Raw genomic sequence first — 25,480 nt, forward strand, 5'->3', positions numbered from 1 at the left:
ACCAGGGAGACTGTGTCATTGCTCTCTGGTTACCCGTCCATTTTCCCTGTTCTCCATCTAGGTGTAGTATGTCTGTGTGTGAGAGTTCCATAGAGAGATTAATACCATTACCCGCCAACACATTTAAATATGGCAAGATGATTGGATTTTGCTTTCTTTTCCTGCTTCTGACACCTGGAAACATATATATTTCCATTAGAGATGGCTTTCTATTGCCCACCCACCTGCATGTCTTTATACATTCTGTGGAGTTTAAAATTAAGGTCCATGGGAGAAATTTGCAAAAGATGAGGCTGGAAAGATAGGTGTTGCCAGATTGAAAGAGTTCTTGCCAAATTGTCTTGAGTTTATCCTATTAACAGAATAAGCCATAGAATGCAGTGTTCAAGTAGGAAAATAGCATGGTTAAAGATATTGTTTATTTGATAACTGATGACTAGGAGTGATAGACTGAAGGAGGGATAGACCAGAAGTAGGAAGGTGAGTTTTTAGTTTGGGTGAGAGATAGATCATGATGTCACTGGTTAACTTAGGAGATTCAGGTAGAGGAATAACTTTCAGGGGAAAATAATGAATTTTGTTGTGGCCATTTTGCAGTCAAGTTACTTGCAAGACATATGTGTGGAGATGTCCAGTGGATTTTAACAAGCGCCTGTCTGCAGCTTAAAACAGATGCTGAGAAAACTTAAGAATAATTTGTTGCCTTTAAATGATGTCTTCATTATGTCTTTAGCATTTATTTAGTGCTATTTTATGGTAGAATACAGAAATAGAATGCCCTCTATGCTCTTGAAATTTACATTTTAGAGATGGAGACAGCTGTGCACAAAACTCAGAACAATAAGTATTAGAGATGCTGTTAGAGAACAGTATACCTGTGACACATTGTGAGGGAGAGGAGAAACAAAGGAGGGGATTAGTTAAGAGATCATCTAGGAGAGAGGTAGGGAAAGCTTTATAAAAATAATTGATGCCTAAGCCATATCTTGAAAGGTGATAGATGTTCTTCACACAGACGAAAATAAGAAGGGCTCATAGTGCAGTAGGGCTGTGAACTAGCACAGCATATCCAAGGACTGCAAGCAAGTCCCTTTAGCTAGTACAAACATGCAGTGAGAGATGAGATTGCGCGTGCAGGGGTAGGGTTGTGTGTAATGCTGGGAGGTCTCACTTTATCCCAAGATGCCAAAAAGGAGTTTTAAGGAAGGACATGATAACTGAAGATGTTTGCTTAGAAAAATCAGTCAGGTGCAAGTGTGGATGATGAATTAGGGACTAGGTAAGAGCACTGTTTCTGCAGTAACTTCAGAATGTACAGCTAAGATGATATAAGGACTTGAACAAGACAAGCACCACACTTGGGAGGGGAAAGGCATATAGAAGAGAAATAAGATAACTTCACTTTATTACATTTTTAGTCTATTGTACCTGCTAGCTGCCTAAAAGAATTAATGCACTATAAAAAGTAGTACAATATATTATTTAATTCTTGAAAGTAGTCAGAAGTATCTGATTTGAGATATAAAGCAAGTATTTTGAAATGGGTGAGTATTTTTAGTTATGCCTTGACAGTGTAAAGTTGGATCAATCATTCCACATCCATGAATAAGTCTTATTAGGGAAGGGGAGAGAGAATGACCTGGGTAGTCAGTACAGCTTTTTGGTGGAACTGTGACAGAATATTCTTGCATAAGACAAAGATCTGGATAATGAAGAGAGAAGACAAATAGAATTAGAAAATGGTGCACACAGTATATACATGGCTGTCTCTGATACTCAGATAGGGAGACCTCAAGTTAAAAACTGAAGATCACCCTCACAGAGTCCCAAATGGTATCTTATTTCAGAAAGATGGAGGAACTTTAGAAAATTCGATAGGAAGCAAGAGACCCAGGACACCTGCAAGTGGTCTACTGTAGAGGGAGCCACCACCAGGACTGCAGAGAAAATTCCCTGTTGCTAAGAAAGCTTTCTCACTGTCCTGGTGCATGCTCACCACAGTGAAAGCCAGTGGTGACCAGTACACTCTTAATGGCCACTTTTAAGCATGTGAAATTTATGGTAAGACTTAAAGCAAACAATAATAGGCCAGTTGTAATACTTAAGTAGAACATCATCGTTAAATATACTAACACAAAAATAATACTCTAAAAAAGGAAAGTTTGATTTACTACTGTATTGGGTTTACATATTAGTTTGGGTCAGGGTCACATATATTTGGCATAAGAATTTTCAACAGAACTGGTAGATTCATGAGATTGTTTTCTCCCTTATCCCTGGTTTTCCAGAGTCTTTAAATTACGAGACTTAAAAGGAGTGACAAATTCTAATTGATGGGAAAATACTAGAAAATATACTGAGAAAATTAATTCCATATAAAGTTGAAACACTGTCTTTTGCCGGGGTCCAGCCCCGGTGGATCCAGGGAATTCGAAGGGTGGACGGCGTTGGCGTGGAAAGACTTGTTTATTTATTAAAGTAAGATTAGATTAAGAAATTATAGTGTAGTAAGATTAAGTGGAGGAAGAGGGCTGAATAGCTTGGTTTACGCGGAAGGCCAATAAAATTCCAGACAAGGAATTTGCACCATCTACGTTGGGCCACCGGCGCCCGCTTGAATATCTAAGGGTGCCTCGCCTTAAGCTCCCTTTCTCGCGGATCTTAACAGCCGGGGCAAGTAAGTAGACCTGGTGAGCCTCCGCGCTCCAGGTGGAAATTCAACCCGAAATTAAAGTAAAGAGCAGAGAGAGGGAAAGAGAGAGAGGAAAAGAAAGAGAGAGAGAGACACGGGGGGAGCCAGAGTGCCAAGAAACCAGGCCGGGAGACTAGTTAGAGAAGCTGGTCCAAGAAGCTGGCCCCCAGCCCCTGGCCCCTGGCCCCGGGAAGCTGGCCCCCTCCTTTATTGTTCAGAAGGCCTTTTATACTTTTGATAAAACACAGAGATCAATGGGTAACACAAGATTATGTAGCGTTCCCAGCTCAAGCTCTTTCTATACATCATTTGGTATACAAAAGGTCTCAGGTGATTTACATTATCTTCTGGCCAAGAGGCTTGTTAACACTTTTGGCTCTCTTCCTTAATGAATGTTAATCTTGTTTCCCCTGAAGTGTTTTTTCTTTAATCTACATCTCCTTGAAGCATTAACATTAAAGTTACATCTCTATAGAACAAAGGTGCAGCAGGACACAACAAAGAAGGTACTTAACTCAAAGATCTAATGTTGCTAACACAAGGTCTACTACTTGTTTTTCTAACTATATCTACAACTAAAGGATGTGAAAATTTGGCAGCAAATATTGACTCAACAAATGAAACCTTTAATCAGTCCTATTCTAAAGATTTTGACTCCTCGGAAGCTCCTACATTCCTAGGATGTTTTAAGCTTCCTGTGCCTCCTGCAGTCAGGAGGCCTCAAACAATCACTCCCCCAGCTGTACGAGTCCTGCAGGCAGGCTAGAAAGCCATCAGAGGGTTTTTTGGATTGAAACACTCTTTCAAATGCAGAAGACTAAAGCCCTGAATTGACTTTTTCCAGAAAATGTCAGAAGAGTAGAAAAGCAGAGCACAAAAGCCGGCAGATTTTTGTTGGGGTACATGCTTAGGAGTTTCCAGAGGGGTCCCTGAAGTCTGAGCACGCCTTGCGTATGTCAGCTTCCTTCCTCATGACCTTGTCACGGGCGGGATTCCTCACACTGGCTCCCGGCAGTCTTTGAGTACCGAACCTACCTCTGTTGTAGCTAATCAGAGCAAGAAACAGGAATCATTATATTTTCTGTGAAATGATAATTTATAAAAATTTAGCACCAGCGTTTTTTCGTAGTACACATAATAATGGTTACTAAATGAAATTCAAATAGTTTTTAAGAATTCAGTCTTTAAAAGCAACTTAGTTTTCACTTACGGGTGTTGATTCTATTAATATATTGTTATACTGTAATACTTGATTAAATGAAGTTAATTTTTCTTACAAAGAGACTGGATAATTAAGGAAAGAAGATCAAGATCAACATGTAGCTGAAAAATGAGTTTGAAAGTGTGAGAGGGTGAAGAGGGCTCACCAGGTAGACTGAAGGGACCTTGTATGTTGTAGATATTGAGAAAAGTATATACAAAGGGCAGATGTCTGAAATGAGCATGTTCAGAGCACTGGTAGTGAAGGCATTTTTTCTAGCACAAGGATTTTTTGTTCTGATAGTCGATTATTTTCTGAACACCATTCACTTCATATAATCCCCTAGAATGCAATCAGAAACTAGCATTCTTTCTCCAAGGGTATGAGAAAAAAACTGTTATGTTGCAGGCCACACAGCTGCTTTGTTTAAATGTCTTTGTGCTTTATTTATTGTAACAATGGACAATAAATGTCGTAAGAATATATTAGAGCCTCTGAGCTAAAAATAATGTTGTTGCTAAATGGAGGAGAAAGTCCACTACTTTTAAACAAAAATCAGACATTGTACTTAGTAATTAGGTTTTCTAGCAGTACCTTTTGTAAACAGCATTACCTCCAGAGCTGATTAGTAGCCGCTAAGGGTAGTAACTTTACACATGGACGTCACCAGATGGTCAACACCAAAATCAGATTGATTATATTCTTTGCAAAGATGGAGAAGCTCTATACAGTCAGCAAAAACAAGACTGGGAGCTGACTGTGGCTCAGATCATGAACTCCTTATTGCCAAATTCAGACTTAATTGAAGAAAGTAGGGAAAACCACTAGACCATTCAGGTATGAACTAAATCAAATCCCTTACGATTATACAGTGGAAGTGAGAAATAGATTTAAGGGACTAGATCTGATATACAGAGGGCCTGATGAACTATGGACAGAGGTTCATGCAGTTGTACAGGAGACAGGGATCAAGACCATCCCCATGGAAAAGAAATGCAAAAAAGCAAAATGGCTGTCCGAGGAGGCCTTACAAATAGCTGTGAAAAGAAGTGAAGTGAAAAGGAAAGATATAAGCATCTGAATGCAGAGTTTCAAAGAATAGCAAGGAGAGATGAGAAAGCCGTCCTCAGCGATCAATGCAAAGAAATAGAGGAAAACAACAGAATGGGAAAGACTAAAGATCTCTTCAAGAAAATTAGAAATACCAAGGGAACATTTCATGCAGAGATGGGCTCGATAAAGGACAGAAATGGTATGGACCTAACAGAAGCAGAAGATACTAAGAAGAGGTAGCAAGAATACACAGAAGAACTGTACAAAAAAGATCTTCATGACCCAGATAATCACGATGGTGTGATCACTCACCTAGAGCCAGACATCCTGGGATGTGAAGTCAAGTGGGCCTTAGGAAGCCACTGCAAACAAAGCTAGTGGAGGTGCTGGAATTCCAGTTGAGCTATTTCAAATCCTGAAAGATGATGCTGTGAAAGTGTTGCACTCAATATGCCAGCAAATTTGGAAAACTCAGCAATGGCCACAGGACTGGAAAAGGTCAGTTTTCATTCTAATCCCAAAGAAAGGCAATGCCAAAGAATGCCCAAACTACCGCACAATTGCACTCATCTCACACACTAGCAAAGTAATGCTCAAAATTCTCCAAGCCAGGTTTCAGCAATACGTGAACCATGAACTTCCAGATGTTCAAGCTGGTTTTAGAAAAGGCAGAGGAACCAGAGATCAAATTGCCAACATCTGCTGGATCATCAAAAAAGCAAGAGAGTTCCAGAAAAACATCTATTTCTGCTTTCTTGACTATGCCAAAGCCTTTGACTGTGTGCATCACAATAAACTGTGGAAAATTCTGAAAGAGATGGGAATACCAGACCACCTGACCTGCCTCTTGAGAAACCTATATGCAGGTCAAGAAGCAACAGTTAGAACTGGATATGGAACAGACTGGTTCCAAATAGGAAAAGGAGTACGTCAAGGCTGTATATTATCACCCTGCTTATTTAACTTATATGCAGAGTACATCATGAGAAACGCTGAGCTGGAAGAAGCATAAGCTAGAATCAAGATTGCCAGGAAAAATATCAATAACCTCGAATATGCAGGTGACACCACCCTTATGGCAGAAAGTGAAGAGGAACTAAAGAGCCTCTTGATGAAAGTGAAAGAGTAGAGTGAAAAAGTTGGCTTAAAGCTCAGCATTCAGAAAACTAAGATCATGGCATCTGGCCCCATCACTTCATGGGAATTAGATGGGGAAACAGTGTCAGACTTTATTTTTTTGGGCTCCAAAATCACTGCAGATGGTGATTGCAGCCATGAAATTAAAAGACACTTACTCCTTGGAAGGAAAGTTATGACCAACCCAGATAGCATATTGAAAATCAGAGACATTACTTTGCCAACAAAGGTCCGTCTAGTCAAGGCTATGGTTTTTCCTGTGGTCATGTATGGATGTGAGAGTTGGACTGTGAAGAATGCTGAGCACTGAAAAATTGAAGCTTTTGAACTGTGGTGTTGGAGAAGATTCTTGAGAGTCCCTTGGACTTCAGGGAGATCCAACCAGTCCATCCTAAAGGAGATCAGTCCTGGGTGTTCATTGGAAGGACTGATGCTGAAGCTGAAGCTCCAGTATTTGGCCACCTCATGCGAAGAGTTGACTCATTTGAAAAGACCCTGATGCTGGGAGGGATTGTGGATAGGAGGAGAAGAGGACAACAGAGGATGAAATGGCTGGATGGCATCACCGGCTCGATGGACGTGAGTTTGAGTGAACTCTGGGAGTTGTTGATGGACAAAGAGTCCTGGCGTGCTCTGATTCATGAGTTTGCAAAGAGTCGGACACGATTGAGCAACTGAACTGAACTGAAGGGTAGTAAGTTCCTTCTGAAACTCCTGTTTTCCACCAAATTATCAAACAATTCTCTGCACCAGCACTCTAATGAAACCATCTTCCCAGGTGGGTTTAGAAATGGAGTGGAGTCTGAGCAGTTCATGGCCGCAGTTGTTTCTCTCTGCTGTGTGGAATAGCAGCGCTTTGCAGTCGAGCAGTAGCTGCTGTTCTGTTGTTGATACAAACTTAAGTAGATAGGTACGAAGGGTTCCATGTGGCAAGACACCATCAGTAGGCTGCTGATGGTGCTCAGCACTTCCAGTTCATATGCAGAACTAATTCCCAAGGGTCAGACCATGCAAAGCTTTGTCCCCTTCCCTCTCCAGGGATTTGAATCTGGGAGTTGAGTGACTTTTCTTTTAGACTTCAAAACTTAGAGTTGATTTCTCCCCTGCTTTCAGTAGGGCTAACCTCTTACCCCACCCTTTCTAGACAATCTGCATATAATAAGGGCCTTAATAGAAGGGACCACTCTCAAGAATTTCACAGTGATTTTCAGAATCTCTTTCAGTGAAGAAAAGGTAGAACTTTCCTCTGTACTTGAAGTTAGAAAGCAAACTTGAGTACTGACAATCTTGCAGGAAAAAATAAATTTTAAATTACCCATCTGCCACTCTCTCCAGCCCCTAAATCTCTCCGTAGGTGGTGGTGGGGATTTATAGAATATAAAACGTAAAATGTAGAGTCTTTGAAAACACTAGTGTTCTTTAAGATTGCAGATCTCATATTAAAGTAGAATGAATAGTTTATAAGATGGTGAAGAGTATAAGGTTGGTGTGGGGATAGCAGGTGGGAGGACCTTGCCAGGTAGTCAGTTGGTGGCCAAGTCATGAAGGCCGTTGTGTTCTTTGCTAAAGAAATTTGATTAATCTTGTAATCAGTGAGGAACAACTAAAAGATTTAAAGATTTGTATTTTTAAAAGATCACTTTACAGAGGCAATTTAGTGTGGGTTTGGGGGATGAGGGAGAAAGATCTGGGGAGATAAGCTGGTTTCTGTGTTTTAATTGTCTAGGCAAAAGGTTCGGAGGATCCTAGCTGGAAATGGAGAGGAGAAGGATATGAAAAAGTAAGAGAGAGAACCCATGGGATACAGCATATGAGGCAAAGAGGAAGATGTCCAAGGATCATGTTCTTCCTATATTGATTCTGGGTGGATAATCAGTCATTTACCAGGAAGGAGATAGAGAAAGGAGATTTGGGGGAAATAATGAATTTAATTCTAGACATGTTGTTGGATTCATTTTTAGTTTATCTTAAATAATCATGGATTAAAACTTTGCCATAGACTCTGGTAGGAAAATAAATATATATATTTAAAATTGAGAGGCAACCTGCAAAGAAAACTTTGAGTGTTTTTCCATTTGAAGTTGTATACTACATTGTTTATTTTTGTATTTGTGCTTAATACCCAAAGTTGTGGGAGTCAGCGAAGCTTATGAGGATGCTGCCAATTGTCTCTGGTTGTTAACTAACTCCAAGCCTTGTGCGAATTGTAAGTCTCCAATACAGAAGAACGAGGGGTGCAATCACATGCAGTGTGCTAAGGTAAGTGAAAGAGGATTGCACTTGCTTTGCAGTCAGAGCCGTAATCTGATTGTGAGTCCAAAGGACAAATACTGTAAGCATAAAAACCTTGTCTTTCAGAGTGACTCTAGGAGATTGTATTCTACATTCTTTGTTAATTAACATAACTGTTGATTTATATTACTAAATTTTATAATCATAGTGAATGTTAAAAGCAAAGGTAAGGACTCAGTGGTCCTTATCCAGTCAGAAATGCCGGAGTCCATGATCCTGAGAGAGTTCTGTATATATGTAAATGTGTAAATGATCAAGTGCTACCTTAACAGAGATGTTACAAAGCCTGTTTTGGAGCATACTGCTTAATCTCAAGGTTCAAATCAGGCCCCAAGCGAACCCTTTAAGCCCAAATTTAAATCCTGTATAAGAAAAGTGCCCAAAGCAGTGTGCAGACTTTAGGTTTGCCAATACAGTCAATTAAATAAGTAACTCATTACTATATTAAAAGTGAAAATGTCACGTGGCTAAAAATTAATAATTACTTTTAAAAGGCTACCCTCCTGACCTAGTTGCACAGAAAGAAACTACTATATTTCAAACAAATATTCTAGAAGTTAAGAATATTTTATTAACCCATGCCTACTTTCATGACCATTTTTGTTTAATTGTACTATCTCAGTTTATTTCCTTTTCCTTGGAAATGCCATGTATATAAAAATATTTATTTGAAATTATTGGGAGAAGAACAATATAATTATTCTGATTTAGGATGTGAAAGAAACCGATACAGTTAAGATTTTGATAAAATACATCAATATCTTCTCTAAGTACTTATTGATTTTTTTTACCTTGAAGCTAATAATCATTATTACTATGACTTCAAAAATAATGACAGTTGCCAGATGGTTTTATATTATAATAAATTAACATGAGTGAATTGTCTTAGTGAGACAGCAGTGATTTCCTCAGAAGAAAAACTTTCTACAGTGTTTTGAATGCTCAGGAGTACTTGTTAGTTCAGCTGATCAGGCCAAAATTCTTTCATTTATATGCAGTTGTATTTCCAACATTCATTTGGTTTTTTCTTGGACAGTCTGATACAGACTACATAGATGTGTAAAAGAAAATTTTTCACACAACAAAAGGTTGACCATAAAAAAATCAACAGGTGGGGTACTAATAAAAAGACCAAATCTACCGTTACCTTTATTTCAGTCATAGCACTCACCAACAGTAAGTAGTTGATGAATACATATCAAGTAAATAAATATTTTCATGAACTAATTAATCAGGCTAATGATACAGGGTAACTTATTTTAAAGTTTGCTTAAGCTTCTGTTATGTATTAAAAGGAGCGCTTACATTCTATAAGAATAGCCTTATTTTTTTGTTGTTGCTCAACATTTTTTAATAGTTTATTTAAAATTATGTGTATGTAAATGCATGCCTATTTCTTATGGTCAGTTTCTGTATGTCATCAAACAAAATTTATTTCCAGCAAACTCAGGCCCTGTCCTATCTCATTCTGATAATTTTTTTTAACTGAAGTATAATTGCTTTACAGAATTTTGTTGTTTTAGTATTTGCATTCAACAGAGGAAACTGATGAGTAATTCTTTTATTCTTATGACATAAAAGGAGACATCTAGAAATTGAAAGTTTTTAGGCTTTTAGAGGTTTTTTTTTTAACTTTTAAAGTAGAACAAGAAGTCATATGTAATTGAATCCATATTATAACACAATGACTAAATGATAATATGCCTTTATTAATTCTTCAGTATTTATTATTACTCAATAGATAGTTTTTACTATCTGGAATCAAATTGTCAAACATTTTAAAACAATGACAGATTTGGCAATATAAAAATAGGTTCTTTTTTTAAAAAACTCAATTCATTTCCCTTTAGATGATTTTTAGGAAACTATTTAAATTTTATATTCTTACACATTTTAAATCACTTGAAATTTGATCTGGCTCTGTGGAAAATTTATATGCTGCAACTAAAAAATTAAAAATTATCAAAGTTCTATTTTCTTATCATAGAATATAAAATTCTTATCATAGAATGTAAAATAATAATAGATAATTTTGCTCAACTCTTTCAGATAAGTTTGAACTTGGATTTGAAATGGATTGATTTTCTAAGAAAATTTAATTTATTAAACTAACCCTAGAAGAAATATCCGAACAAACTCACTCCCCAGATGAGTTTTTTTCAACAATGTTTTCTTTAAAAGCAATAGCCCTTACAGTTTCACAATAAAATTTTATCAAAACTTAAGGAATAAGTAATTTCAATATGATTTGAACTGTTTCTGGGACAAAAAGGAAAAACCTGGAAACTTTCAGATTATTATTATAAAATGAGTAGAGCCTTGATATGAGTGCTTGGTAAGTATTGAGGGTGTGTGTGTGTGCACGCGCGTGCGTGCGTGCACACTGAGTCATGTCCAACTCTTTGCAATCCCAAGGACTGTAGCCTGCCAGACTCCTCTGACCATGGGATTTCCCTGGCAAGAATACTGGAGCGGGTTGCCATTTCCTTCTCCAGGAGATCTTCCCAACCCAGGGATTGAACGCACCTCTCTCGAGTCTCCTGCATTGGCAGGCAGGTTCTTTACCACTAACACCACCTGGAAACCCCATTGAAAGTATAGATCAGTCTTATTTATGAATAACAATGCACGAGTCCTAAATAAGATATTGGAGGAGAAAATACAGATATTAGCGAATATAATCCAGCAGAGTGCATTAGGAGAGTAATTGACCATCGGTTATATCTAAATGAAAAAACATGTTTTTAATTCTTTAAAAAGGTAATTAATCACTTGGGGTTTCTTTCAGGAATATAAGAATGGTTTGATATTTAAAAAGCTATTACTGTACCTTATCTTAGTAGATACAAGACGAAAAACTATGTAAATTTTCTGTAGATGCTAAAAACGGATTTAACAAAAACTCAGCAACCATTCTTTGTAAGACACACAAAGAAATAGGAATACACAAAATTTTCCTTTTAAGTATGATAAAAATAAATTTACTTTAGTCCAAAAATTAGCATGGTATTTAGTGGGGAAACTAGTGGCACTCTCCTAAAATTGAGAACAACATAAAAATGCTCTCATCACAAATATTATTAACAATGGACCGAGGATACCAGTCAACATAATTTAACAATGAAAAGAAATTGAAGATGTAAAGATTAGAAATGAGGTAGTAAAATTGTCTCTTTTTTTTACAGACAGCATAATTGTATACCTAGAAAACCCACAAGAATCAACTGAAAAACTACTGCAAACAATAAAAACTTAATTAACTAGCAGAATACAAAAATGATATGCAGAGAGTAATAGCCTTCACGTGTTCCAGCAACATCCAGATAGAGTATATGCTGAAAGGAAAGACTTCCTCTATCTAGAAAGAAGCTTAAGAAATGTGTAAGAGAAGAAAGGGCTTCCCTGGGGGCTCAGAGGTTAAAGCGCCTGCCTCCAATGCGGGAGACCCAGGTTCGATCCCTGGGTCAGGAAGATCCCCTGGAGAAGGAAATGGCAACCCACTCCAGTATTCTTGCCTGGAGAATCCCATGGACGGAGAAGCCTGGTGGGCTACAGTCCATGGGGTCGCAAAGAGTCGGACTCGACTGAGCGACTTCACTTTCACCTGAAGAAAACGTTAAGACCCCTATCTTTAGGTCTTAGAAGTGGACAAACAAATGGAAAGCTAACGAAGTTCTTAGAAAGATTGCAACAAAAATACCAGCAGGTTTTATTTCTTCATCTAGACAAGTTAATCCAAAAGTTCATATGGAGAAACGAAATAAGAGCCAAAAAACTTTGAAAAAGAGCAGTGAGGAGGAACTGCTGCTGCTGCCGCTAAGTCTCTTCAGTCGTGTCCGACTCTGTGAGACCCCAGAGACAGCAGCCTACCAGGCTCCCCCGTCCCTGGGATTCTCCAGGCAAGAATACTGGAGTGGGTTGCCATTTCCTTTCCAATGTATGAAAGTGAAAAGTGAAAGTGAAGTCACTCAGTCGTGTCCGACTCCTAGCGACCCCATGGACTAGCCTAACCAGGCTCTTCCATCCATAGGATTTGCCAAGCAAGAGTATTGAGTGGGTTGCCATGTCCAAATAGTAGGCCACACTATAAAGGCTCAGTAATTAAAACAGCATAGCTCTGGTACATGAATCTACAGATCAACGAAACAAAGCCCAGGGAAATAGATACATACATGGGGATTTAGTGTTAGTAAAGGAAGCATCACCAACCGGTAGAGAAATGTGGGCTGTGTAATGAATGGTATTGAGACAACTGGACAGCTGCATGGAAGAAAGTTTAATTCATAGAGACAGATCAAAGATGTAAATATTTTTAAAAAATAAGCTGTAAATGTACCATGAGAAAACATTGATTTAAATTAGAAAGATCTTTCTGACTCAAAATCCATAAGCATTTAAGAGAAAAAAAGGATATATTTTCATACTGGAATGCTCGTATTTTTGGCATTGTTTGCAATTACAGTAATTAAGAAAGAATTTTTTTAAAGAGAAATAGGTTTTTTGTTAGATGTTCTGATTAAAGACCTTTTTAACTTATTCCCAGTTTCAAAACCAGTTTGTCAGTCAACAGAAGTTTTCAGATACACTGGTAGAGCTTTAGAGACCAAAGTAAGATTACTATGCATGTGAAAAATGAAACATTTGTCAGTATCTGTTTTTGTTATTTGGAAAGAGTATCATATTGATATTTTTAAAGATTTCTTGAGATTACTTAATATTATTTATATTTTAATTTATCCTTATAAACAATAATTCTAAACTACCCCCGCATCTTTCCATAGTGCAGATAAGGCCTTCAGAGACGACCTGAAACAGAGGGCTTGTCTTTGAGGTTTGTGTCCCTGGTCATACAGGCAGGATTGTTTAATCTCTTAACTAATTGATTAACTAGGAATTGAAAAGTAATTTGCATACCAACATGGGGAGATGTTTGCACATATGTTTTCTTTTGCAGTGCAAGTATGACTTTTGCTGGATTTGTCTGGAAGAATGGAAAAAACATAGTTCTTCCACTGGAGGATATTACAGATGTACTCGCTATGAAGTCATTCAGCATGTGGAGGAGCAATCCAAGGAAATGACTGTGGAGGTAGAGAAACCAGTTTAAGCCAAGACCTCTGGTTAAGCCACTTAATACCAGTGGAAGTATTTTGCATTTCTTCTTTTCCTACCTTTATTGTAATGAGGCATTAAATTCAATACACTTTTAAGTAGCCTTTAATTTAAACAAAATGGCTCTATAAGCCTGAGCTCTCTTTTTTTTTAATTTTTTCTTGTTTATATGGGTAATATCAGAAAAGACATATATCCCAGCATAACTCTAAAATGACTCAAAAATAATTTTAACATTATATCAACAATATGATATGTTATTTCATACAATAGGTATCTTAGTCTGCTTGGCTGCCATAACAAAATACCACAGACCAAGTGGCTCAAATGACAAAATGTGTTTTTCACAGTTCTTGAGACTACGGAGTCCAGGGCCAAGGCCTGTGCCGGGTCGGCTTCTGGTGCTGACTGCCCCTGGCTTACGGGCAGCTGTCTGCTTACTGTGTCTTCACAGGGAGGGAGAGCAAGCTCTGGTGTCCCTTCCTCTGCTTGCAAGAGCGCCAGCTCTGTTGGATTAGTTCTCCACCTTCATGACCTTGTTCCACCTTTATCGCCTCACAGGGTGATATCACAGGGACTGTTTCCAAATATAGTCACGTTGGGGGTTAGACATTCAGCATATGAATTTGATGGGAGACACGTTTTAGTCCATAGCAATATGCAATATAATAAAACATTGAAGATTTGATGACCATAGGGCTTGAGAGACATATTTACTTCATACTCTGGGAATAGTGGATTCAGTGGTTTGTCACAGAAAATACCAATGCAAGACTTTATTCTGGAAAGCATTTAAAATGTATTGGTTATTATTTTCTCAGCAAAGCAAGCAACAAATTTGTATGCATTACTATCTTTCACTAATAATTTTTTGTGTGGTCAAAAGCCTAATTTTAGTAGCTAGTACTTTTGTTTATATTATAAAAGTCATTTGGACTTCTGTTTCTTAGGCGGAAAAAAAACACAAGCGATTTCAGGAACTTGACAGATTCATGCACTATTATACAAGATTTAAAAATCATGAACATAGCTATCAGGTATGTCCTATATCATTTCAGATGTACTGTATAATACTGTTGTGAGTAAGAAAGAAAATGATATGTTTATTTCTATTCCTTTAGTTAGAACAACGCCTTCTTAAAACAGCCAAAGAAAAGATGGAGCAATTGAGTAGAGCTCTCAAAGAAAGTAAGTTATAAGTGATATATATGATAGTTAATATAAAATATCTGTCATGCTTAAGTCACTTCTTTGGCAGGAGATTAAGACCCTTAAAGGAATACATTATCTCCATTAGCCCATTTGGTAGTTTGGAGTTCTTTGAAGTCCAGAGTGCATTTTAGCATTTGAGGCCTCTGATTAGGTTTCCATCTGGCTTACCTCATCTTCTCCTCAGCACACATCATGGTTTTGCTTACTCTGCACCATTGCTGATGCTCTACAACGTGGGCTAAAGTATATGGACTGAAAAGGCATCCCTGACCTACTCAACAGAGCAGGATTCACAAGCTATCCAGTTGTATGACTAACTCCCAAAGATTCTTGAGAAATTTAGCAGAATGCCTTATGGAATGGGAGTCAAGTACAGGTTTGGGAGAAAATCATCTCACTGGTAAATAATGGACATTGGAGTCAAAAAGCAAACTCATGATATAGCACTTACTTACGGTTCCGAAAATGGAAGTTCAAAAAGAACATTCCTAAAAATGGATTGAATACTAGTTATATAATTTGAATATAATAAATACCTCACAGTGACTATACAGCATACAGGTTCTGGCATGTTTGTTGTAAAGTCATATTTTTTAAATTATCATAGCGTAAATATAAAAAGTTTTAAGCCTAAACTGCAATTGATCATCTTTATGTTTTTTTGGTCCATTTTATAAAAGTAGTGAGTACTAACAGCCTTTTCATGAGAATAACTTTTTTACTAAAACAATAACCGTAAGCTAAATAGCTTAGAATGGGACAAAAAGCATCAATAGCAGCTTAATCTCCTTGTTAATTACTAGTTCTTAGACCATAGTAATGACATAACTATATCAAGTCAATAGTAAACTCTTGAAATGTTAATTGTCCGCAGTAAAAACTGAAAGAAAAAAATCCTCACAGATTATACAGTATGTTCTGTCACCGATGTGTTCCTAATGCTTAGAACAGTGCCCAAAACATGTAAATGTAAAGTAAATACTTGTAGATTTGAATTGCTGCTTCTGTTCAACCTTTTGGAGGTTCTAGACAGCATAGTGAGATATAAGAAAGAATCAAAAGAAGACTAAGAAAGGAAGAAATAAAGCTGCTCTTCCCCTCTTCTGCTCTTTCTCTCCGTGAAGTGTTCATTTACTGCTAATGCATTCGCTACCCAGTTGTTCCCCCACAATGTTATATCTTTTACCTTACAATATCATTTTTACAGAAGCATAATTTATAATTAGACTCTTTTTTATTTAAGAACTTAGCAAGGCATTTATTCTAAATTCTGCTGGGGACAACCTGAGAAACTTAGTAAAGCCTAGAACGTAAAGCTAGATTTGTTTACAAACAGGGTGAGAACAGAATCCAGGATCATTGTATGCATTCCTTTAGGATGCATTCCTGGGCTACTGCAGGGGCGTGTTTCATTTATAAATGTATGCAGGTCACATAAATGCAAAATGTATGAGTTTTACATAGGTTTTTAGTCTGATTCAAGTAAATATTATGATATAGATACAGCTTCTTCAGTTTCTTCTTGGAGATTTGTCTTTTTTTTTCTTTATTTTAAGAAAACTTAGTTGTTTAATTAATTTTATAACAGCATATTTGCAAAGAAATTTTTTTACTGTGCCTGGTTTACTTTATAGCTGAAGGAGCCTGTCCAGATACCACTTTCATTGAAGATGCAGTTCATGTGCTCTTAAAAACTCGACGCATTCTTAAGTGTTCTTATCCATATGGATTTTTCTTAGAACTTAAAAGCACAAAGAAAGAAATTTTTGAACTCATGCAAGTAAGATATCTTTTTTTATTAAACTTAAATGCAGTTATGATGAAAAACAAATTTTCTCCTTTCTCAACCGCTTTACAACTAAGTTTTATCTTACTAGAGTGTAATTAACAATTTTGTTTCCATTTTTAGAATGGTTTCTAAATAAAACAAAAGTTACTGTAATAAATTGAAATTTTCTTTATGTTTGAATTTGTCACTGTGCAGATTCGAGTGAGCTCTGAGCTAGGCAAGCATTTCCTACTACACTTATTTATTTTAAACTGGTTGAGGTTGAAATCTGGCCTGATAGAATTTTGTCTTCAAAAATGAAACTAACAGCATCACTTACCAGATGAGAAAATTGTTATTTGCCAGTTCATTTTAACAGTGCAACTGAAAGAAAAACTTAGAGTACTTTTAAAAATAAGTAAAACATTTAAGCCAACTGACATGAGTGTAGCCAACCAAGTATATTATACATTCCTCTTTATTTGAAGTAACCAAACTTTGTCCTCTTGCTACGGATGTTTTTATCATCTGTTTAAACTCCCCTCTACTAATTTATGTTTTATATTTCTTTCAATACTTGATATTCGTATTCTCCATGAGGTCTTCTAGACTTAACCCCAGATCCCAAAGGTTTTGCCTTGCCTCACCTTCCTTCAGCATTTACATAAAGTCTATGCCATGTGGCCTTGCATTTGCGTGTACAATGCTTTGAATTTTACTAGTTCTTTTTCATACAGGCCAAGTTTATAAATTTTTTTTATACAGCTGCTGTACTCACTACTACTTTGTAATCCATGCCAACTGCATTGCTATAAATGCCTGTTGAATGAATGGTGTTTTCCTAAAATTTGCAAAGTAGAAACTTGTTAAATTGAAAGTTGTTATGATGGTTGGATTACTTTCTGATTTCAAAAGAGAGTTAGATTTAACCTGGTAGACACTAAATTTACTATTGACTTACCCATTTGTCCTATAATCTTTTTGTTTGTTTTTTCTTAACATAGACAGACCTAGAAATGGTCACTGAAGACCTTGCCCAAAAAGTCAATAGGCCTTACCTTCGCACACCCCGCCACAAGATCATCAAGGCGGCATGCCTTGTACAGCAGAAAAGGCAAGAGTTCCTGGCGTCTGTGGCTCGGGGAGTCGCTCCTGCAGACTCGCCGGAAGCTCCACGACGCAGGTAAAAAGGATACACACAGTGAACCTCACCCTAGCACCAGCCACAGAGGCAGCAAGTGTATTTTTTTGTCCAACTGGGACTCATATTCCTGAAAGTTACTTACACCTGAAATATGGATAGCTTATAAAAGTATGTTAACTTCTTTTTGGTGATTTTTTTTTTTTTTCTCCAGTGCTATTTCTGTTTTTCTTGTTATTTTTTGTTGGTCATTGTGTAGTTTCTCAAACTAAATTAAGGTAGGTAAATTTCGTACTTCAGTGAACTCATAATTCAACAAGTATTCTAATGTGTCATTTTGATAGTCATAGACATCTTATGATGTAGAATTTGGAAGCCTTGCCAACTTGTTACCATCATACTTGTATTTTCTGGTAAAAAGTTGTAAGGAAATTAGAAATCTGATGTTAGTAAAGTTTTGTAAGTGATCCACATACTCATCCATTAAAGAACAGTTGAGTTTGGTTGTTTTATTTCATATACTTATACTGGCATTATAACTTGAAGCATATTTTCTTGTTTGTACTAATTATAAGGATTAGAAATTCCTTGGACCCTTATTTTTATATAAACACTTAAAAATAGAAGCAATCATAAAATGAACTCTGGTATAGCATGGTGATTTTTAATTTTCCACCATTTTACATAAACATAAAACAACATAGAATTTGAAAGAATTATTTTAATTATATTCAGTAGTTGGTCTTTGGTTAAGCAAGTTCCAAACAAAGGAGTTAGAAGTAATGTTCAAAGGACAAGGGTCTGATTATTTGTACTTTGTTGTACTGATAATAAATCAAATGGTGTGTCTAATTTCTTTGTAGCTTTGCTGGTGGAACATGGGATTGGGAATATTTAGGATTTGCATCACCTGAGGTAATTGTTTTGTGGGGCGGGGTTGGTTTGGGTTGGGTTGGGTTAGTTATGATTTTCCTTAGTGCAGTCCTGCTTATATTTACACCCTCATTTGTTTACTCTTGCCTGGAAAACCCCATGGATGGAGGAACCTGGTAGGCTAAAGTCCATGGGGGTTACAAAGAGTCAGACACAACTGAGCAACTTCACTTTCCCTTTCACTTTTTCTGTTCTCTAAACGTCCCTTTGAGGCTGTAAGCAATGTTTTTTCTTTCCTTTATTGTAACAGTGCCTCAGCAGAGCCTACATTTACCTTCTTATGGTATTGACTTATCATCACATTATTAAATGCATACCCCCTCTTATAGTTTTTAATTACTGAATTTTAATTATGGAAGGCCAGCTTTCAGGGTACATTTTTGGAAAATATCTTTAACAGAAATAGAAATTTTATTTATTAGAAATGCATTTCTAATTATAATATTACTTGTTTCAGTCTGAATTTATAAAAAACATAAATACAAAATCTATTTTTTAAGTTATTGAAACAACCTGTTATAATTTATTTATAGTCATTTAGGTGAAAGCTTAACATTAATATTTTATGCAGAAAGAGTGCTTTGATCATTTCCTTTTTGCTTCTCTTTAAGATTTTCACAATCTTTTTGTTTTCATTGTTGTTCTTTATATCCCATTTTAAAATAAGAAGGTCCATAATACTACAAATAGCAATAAAAACAAGATAAAGTGAAAATCTTAAACACATTGCTATTTTCTGAGATTTAAATTGCCACTGTCACTGTTGAGTCTGATTTTAAATGGTTTTAGCAGTTCTCTCTACTTTGTACTTCATACAGCAGTATACCATTCGACGCTTTGATATAACCTTTTAACTTAATTCTTGTAAACTATGAAACCTGTATCAGTTATAGCCCATATAATATCTGCAACTGAAAGACAATGGAATTGATTATTATTCGTAAATGACTGTGGTTTATTTAAATCAGATACTTTCTCCTTTCAGCTGCTGAGAATACTTGCAATCACCTTGTGGCCTTTTGATACTGGTAGATATATCCAAAACAGCATTGACTTGAGGAGAAATTTGTGCTTAGAGCTCTGATACGAAAATTTTAAATTCACTTAAATTTAAAAAAAATTTTTGATATATTAATGAATTTTCTATTGTAAAACAAATTATGAACCTTTTCTTTACTTGAAACTATACTTTAATATTTCTGTGTTATAATATAATTTCAGCTTTGGGGATAGTTTGGAAAATTTCCACCTAAAAGGAGGAATAAATAAGCTTCAGTTATCAAAAACAGAGTACAAAGATTTCATATCAAGGTAGAAACACAATAGAGCAAAAATATATTCACAGTCAGGTATGCATCATCTTGAGACTTCTGACTGTGGCAGTAACTTAAAGAATTTCAAAATATTTGTCCTTGAATATTGAGAGCCTGCTAATATGATTGACACGATTTCGTTGTAGTAAACATAGAGAAGCTTTTTATCTTATGTGTGAATATTTCTAAATAAAATTATTGAGCTCTTGTTCTCCAGGGATTGAAAAAATATAAAATTATAAATAGTATTTTATTCTTAAGAATAATTTAACTTTTTTATTCTTTAAGGTATTTGGCACATTGAGCACCAAGGTTTTATGTAAACATTGCAAATCTAAAGAATTACCATGTAGTATGAAATTTTAAAATTCTTCATGTGTGTGATTATCAAGTATCTGCCAAAATTATATCTTTGAAAACTAGCTCTTTGCCTTTATATAGATTATGAAAAAGTAATGTTGCCAAACTTCAATAGACTTTTAGGCTGGATTTATATTTTTTGTGAAGGTTAATTACATCTTATTCTTTTTAAGCTAAATTGAATGAGTCATTGACAAGCATTAGTGTTTGTTTTGTGCCACTTTAAGGGCTGTGGGACTTCCCTGGTGGCTCAGTGTTAAAAATCTGCCTGCCAGTGCAGGTGCTCCATGAGACATGGGTTCGATCCCTGGGTTGGGAAGATTCCCTGGAAAAGGAAATGGCAACTCACTCCAGTATTCTGGCCTGGAGAATTCCATGGACAGAGGAGCCTGGCGGGCAGTAGTCCATAGGATCGCACAGAATCGGACACAAATGAGCAACTAAAACAACGACAACAAAGGCAGTGGCGCCAGAGGAGAGTGTGATAGAGATGTCTCAGGGACACCAGAGCTCAAGGTCTAACCCTGTAGTTTAAGGCCGACTTAGGCTGTACCTTCCTTCATTTCTCATCTTTCAAATGTGGATCCTGATATCTACCCCATGGAAGTTCTGGAAGGATTAAAGCATCTGTTTAAGTCACTGACAGAGCTGGTGTTCAATAAACGGTGGCTGTTATTATTTACAATAATAAAACACTCCTGGCACCGTTTCCCCCTATAAAACCTAGAACTTCTAAATCTTCTCTGTAGCTATAACACTCTCAAACCATTTGGAGTATTCTGACTAAAGCCTTTCATATGCTTACTTGGAGATCTTAGGAATCCATGGAAGTTTTCAGATAAGTTTACTTTTATGAAAATAATTTTTTAAAAGTCTATTGCATGGTGAGAGAATGCCATTTGATTTTTTTTATCAGAATAATTATAACAAGTTTCTTTTACAGTTGTTTTTCAACTATTTAGTTGTCTTCAATGGAAATATGTATATTCTGTGAAATAGTTTATTTAATTCTGAGTAAGTTTGTACCATCACCAACTGTACAAAGTAAACAAATTCTTCCTAAAGATAAGTTCCGTTCAGTCACTCAGTAGTGTACGACTCTTTGCGACTCCATGAGCCACAGCATGCCAGGCCTCCCTGTCCATCACCAACTCCTGGAGTTCACCCAAAGTCATGTCCATTGAGTTGGTGATGCCATCCAACCATCTCATCCTCTGTCATCCCCTTCTTCTCCTGCCCTCAGTTAGGATCTTTTCAAATAAATCAGCTCTTTGCATCAGGTAACCAAAGTATTGGAGTTTCAGCTTCAACATCAGTCCTTCCAATGAACACCCCGGACTGATCTCCTTTAGGATGGACTGGTTGAATCTCCTTGCAGTCCAAGGGACTCTCAAGAGTCTTCTCCAACACCACAGTTCAAAAGCATCAATTCTTCTGCACTCAGCTTTCTTTTTAGTCCAACTCTAACATCCATACATGACAACTGGAAAAACCATAGCCTTGACTAGACGGACCTTTGTTGGCAAAGTAATGTCTCTGCTTTTCAATATCCTGTCTAGGTTGGTCATAAGTTTCCTTCCAAAGAGTAAGTGTCTTTTAATTTCATGGCTGCAGTCACCATCTGTAGTGATTTTGGAGCCCCAAAAAATAAAGTCAGCCACTGTTTTCACATCTGTTTCCCATGAAGTGATGGGACCGGATGCCATGATCTTCGTTTTCTGAATGTTGAGCTTTAAGCCAACTTTTTCACCCTCCTCTTTCACTTTCATCAAGAGGCTTTTTAGTTCTTCTTCACTTTCTGCCATAAAGGTCGTGTCATCTGCATGTCTGAGGTTATTGATATTTCTCCTCACAATCTTGATTCCAGCTGTGCTTCCTCCAGCCCAGCGTTTCTCATGATGTACTCTGCATAGAAGTTAAATTAGCAGGGTGACAATATACAGCCTTGACGGACTCCTTTTCCTATTTGGAACCAGTCTGTTGTTCATGTCCAGTTCTAACTATTGCTTTCTGACCTGCATACAGGTTTCTCAGGAGGCAGGTCAGGTGGTCTGGTATTCCCATCTCTTTCAGAATTTTCCACAGTTTCTTGTGATCCACACAGTCAAAGGCTTTGGCATAGTCAAAGGAAGAGGAACCAGAGATCAAATTGCCAACATCCGCTGGATCATCGAAAAAGCAAGAGAATTCCAGAAAAACATCTATTTCTGCTTTATTGACTATGCCAAAGCCTTTAACTGCGTGGATCACAAAGATAAATCTCAAACTGGCATAATATTCTGTTGCCATCTTTGTCTGAGAAATGTGGTAGTACTTGGTGGTCCTGTGAACCATGATGACATAGTCATCCAGTTTTAGAAGATCGGCCTCCAGGAAAAGAGGAAACGATGCCTCAGCTCAGCAGTAAATTTTAAAGAACATGGTTAATCTCTCTGGACACTTGTAGTGTCTTACCTTCATTTATTTCTAACCTGATAGGATGCCTTCCATTCTTTAATTAGAGTCCAGCTACTTACATAGAAAAAGGAGAATTTCACCTGAGTGACACGATGTGGAAGTTTTACTGGGATTATAAAACTTACTCTCATTTATTTCTGTTACTTTCACAATATAATCATATTGAATATTCTAGAGTAACTAGATAATCACGAATCATAAACCAAAATCATATTTTAGTGTATATCACTCAAAGATTCTACAATGATTCTCAAAATTAGCCTTTTTATGCTGGTATCAGGGCTTCTGTGGTGGCTCAGTGGCAAAGAGTCTGCCTGCAGTGCGGGAGACCCCGGTTCGATCCCTGGGTCAGGAAGATCCCCTGGAGAAGAAAATGACAATGGCTATTTTTCCAATGGCCTTGCCTAGAAAATCCCATGGATAGAGGAGCCTGGTGGACTGTAGTCCAGGAGAATACACAGAGTCGGGCACGACTCAGCGACTAACACACACGTGCTGGTATCATGTACACTGGTCTGTCTGTCACTAAAATCTGGAAGAGGACATGTGTACCCAGGTGGTAGCAAATAGTCCCAGGTTCTGCCTCCGGTGATAGCAAACCCACTTAAAACTGTTACCACAAATGTGAAGTAGGCTTGCGGACATTTGCCCACATCTGTGTCTTCCCATATGCTAAACTGAAAACACTTTGCCTTGCCTGGGCTGTAGATCACCCTACATATGAACTAACACAGGAAGGAAGCCAAGTAGTACCTTATTTTAAATGTAACCTCATATTCTTTTTAATGGCACCCCACTCCAGTACTCTTGCCTGGAAAATCCCATGGACAGAGGAGCCTGGTGGGCTGCAGTCCATGGGGTTGTTAGGAGTCAGACACGACTGAGGGACTTCACTTTCACTTTCATGCATTGGAGAAGGAAATGGCAACCCACTCTGGCATTCTTGGCCTGGAGAATCCCAGGGACAGGGGAGCCTGGTGGTCTGCCGTCTTTGGGGTCGCAGAGTCAGACGCAACTGAAGTGACTTAGCAGCAGCAGCAGCATATTCTTTTTTTGCAGTAAATATGGTTTGTAGTCCCAAAGAATACCAGATCCCTCAGTCTAACAAGTACTTAACTGTGTGTGCTTTTATTTTTTATTTTTTTCTGTTGCATATATCACAGTCCTTTTTTAAAAACCAGATCTCCAGAGAGGGCCTAACTCATATGAGTGAAATTATTTTGGTATTAGTTATAACTTTAGATAACAAGGTCCAGGCATATGAAATGAAGCTCAGTTATGATCTAGCATTGAAGCTTGCAAGTATTCCCAATTTATTCACACAGTTACAATGGCTATGTAAAATTTTTCTTTTCCATTTTACCTTTTCTGTTTTCCTTGGCATGGCAAAACCTGAAGTTTTCTTTTTCTAAAGCCAAGTGATTTTATAATATGTGTATAAAATCACACATTTTTTTTCCTGGAAAAAAAGTGTATGGTTGGTTTTATTTGGATTTTAAAATGTGCATGCTCTCCCGTATTTTATAACCTGTGGTTTATGCAGGAATATGCTGAATTTCAGTATCGGAGAAGGCACAGACAACAGCGCCGGCGAGGAGATGTGCACAGTCTGCTGAGTAACCCTCCTGACCCCGACGAGCCAAGTGAAAGCACTTTAGGTGAGTCCTTGAATTGGGTTTGCTGTAATCTCTTATTTCTCTTGTATGTCTTCGTAGAAGTGGCTAATCTAAATGTTGTGAAAGGGTTTGCAGTTTAGGTATACAGTCAGCGTGCAGGTGCTTCAAATGTCACAGGATGCAGAAAACCAGGGCGAACATGGACTGTTGAGTCAGACAGGCCTGAGCTCATGACTCCAGCTCTGCCGCATGTCAGTGTGAAGCTTTCGTCCCTCAACCTCTGCAAGCTTTGGTCCCCTCATTCTAAAGAAGCAAGAACAGTAGTGTCACTTTGTGAGCTTGTTGTGAGCATTAAATGGGGTAGTGTGTGTAAAACCCTTAAATACGAATAGCACCTAGCGAGCACTTGATAGATTGTAGCTGTTGGTTACCCTTAGTGTGTTCATGAAATATTTTTTCCTAACCTTAGTTCTCCTATCAACATTTTTTAAATTCCTAGTAGTGAAGATAAATTATCATCCTTTAAATATTAAATTGTTAATTGAAAATCTTCAAACTACAGCAGTGTCAGCAACTCATCTTTAATATATCAGGATCGACAGGCCTAAAGATTAGCTTTGGGGGCTATTGTAACTTGCAAATTCTTTAGTTTTAAGAACTCTGAAAACTAAAACACCTTTCTTGTTGCCTAAGGGGAAAAAAATGAACACTTGGTAGCACTTGCCTTTATGAATAGAACCGTGTATAATCTAAATAAAGTTGTAAAGACCGATCATGGATTTGAAATAATTGTGTTAGATATATGTTGTTGCTTGTGGTGAGACAATATGGATGAAAAATCTCTGAAAGACGAAGTGAACTTGTGACCCTGGGTTTTCACCAGCGCTGAAAGAAAAGTCATCGATTTAGTTAAAAAGATGTATGAGACCTGATATGAATAAACCCTCTGGCACTGCTTGCTTCAAAACAGATCTCCCAGAAGGTGGCGGTGGCCGCAGGCCAGGCGCCTCCGTGGTAAGCTCTGCGTCTATGAGTGCGCTGCACACCTCTTCCCTGCGTGACTACACACCCGCCAGTCGTTCCGAGAACCAGGACTCTCTTCAGGTAGCCTTTCTGGGTAGCCTCGTTGCCCCTGCCTTTTGCTCTTTCTCCCTTGAGCCTGGCTTCCTGTTTTTACTTCTGTTGCTCTCCTT

At 37.4% G+C, this 25,480-nt stretch overlaps 1 protein-coding gene across 5 annotated transcripts in view; it reads left to right on the forward strand.

Annotated features, from left to right (window-relative positions):
* The window catches only part of ANKIB1 (ankyrin repeat and IBR domain containing 1), a 155,719-nt gene that overhangs the window by 126,774 nt on the left and 3,465 nt on the right, over window positions 1–25,480 (forward strand). For 3 of the 5 annotated variants that reach the window (XM_004007711.6, XM_042249131.2, XM_042249132.2), the window contains 9 exons: window positions 8,212–8,342; window positions 13,330–13,464; window positions 14,438–14,524; window positions 14,609–14,675; window positions 16,334–16,479; window positions 17,472–17,650; window positions 18,472–18,523; window positions 24,215–24,329; window positions 25,258–25,391. In XM_004007711.6, the coding sequence (XP_004007760.1) occupies window positions 8,212–8,342; window positions 13,330–13,464; window positions 14,438–14,524; window positions 14,609–14,675; window positions 16,334–16,479; window positions 17,472–17,650; window positions 18,472–18,523; window positions 24,215–24,329; window positions 25,258–25,391 (1,046 nt within the window). The remainder of the gene's footprint in view (window positions 1–8,211; window positions 8,343–13,329; window positions 13,465–14,437; window positions 14,525–14,608; window positions 14,676–16,333; window positions 16,480–17,471; window positions 17,651–18,471; window positions 18,524–24,214; window positions 24,330–25,257; window positions 25,392–25,480) is intronic. The other 2 variants (XM_015095182.4, XM_060414448.1) reach the window with 1 other exon arrangement.

The sequence above is a fragment of the Ovis aries genome, chromosome 4, assembly GCF_016772045.2.
Source record: "Ovis aries strain OAR_USU_Benz2616 breed Rambouillet chromosome 4, ARS-UI_Ramb_v3.0, whole genome shotgun sequence".
Lineage (NCBI taxonomy): Eukaryota > Metazoa > Chordata > Mammalia > Artiodactyla > Bovidae > Ovis > Ovis aries.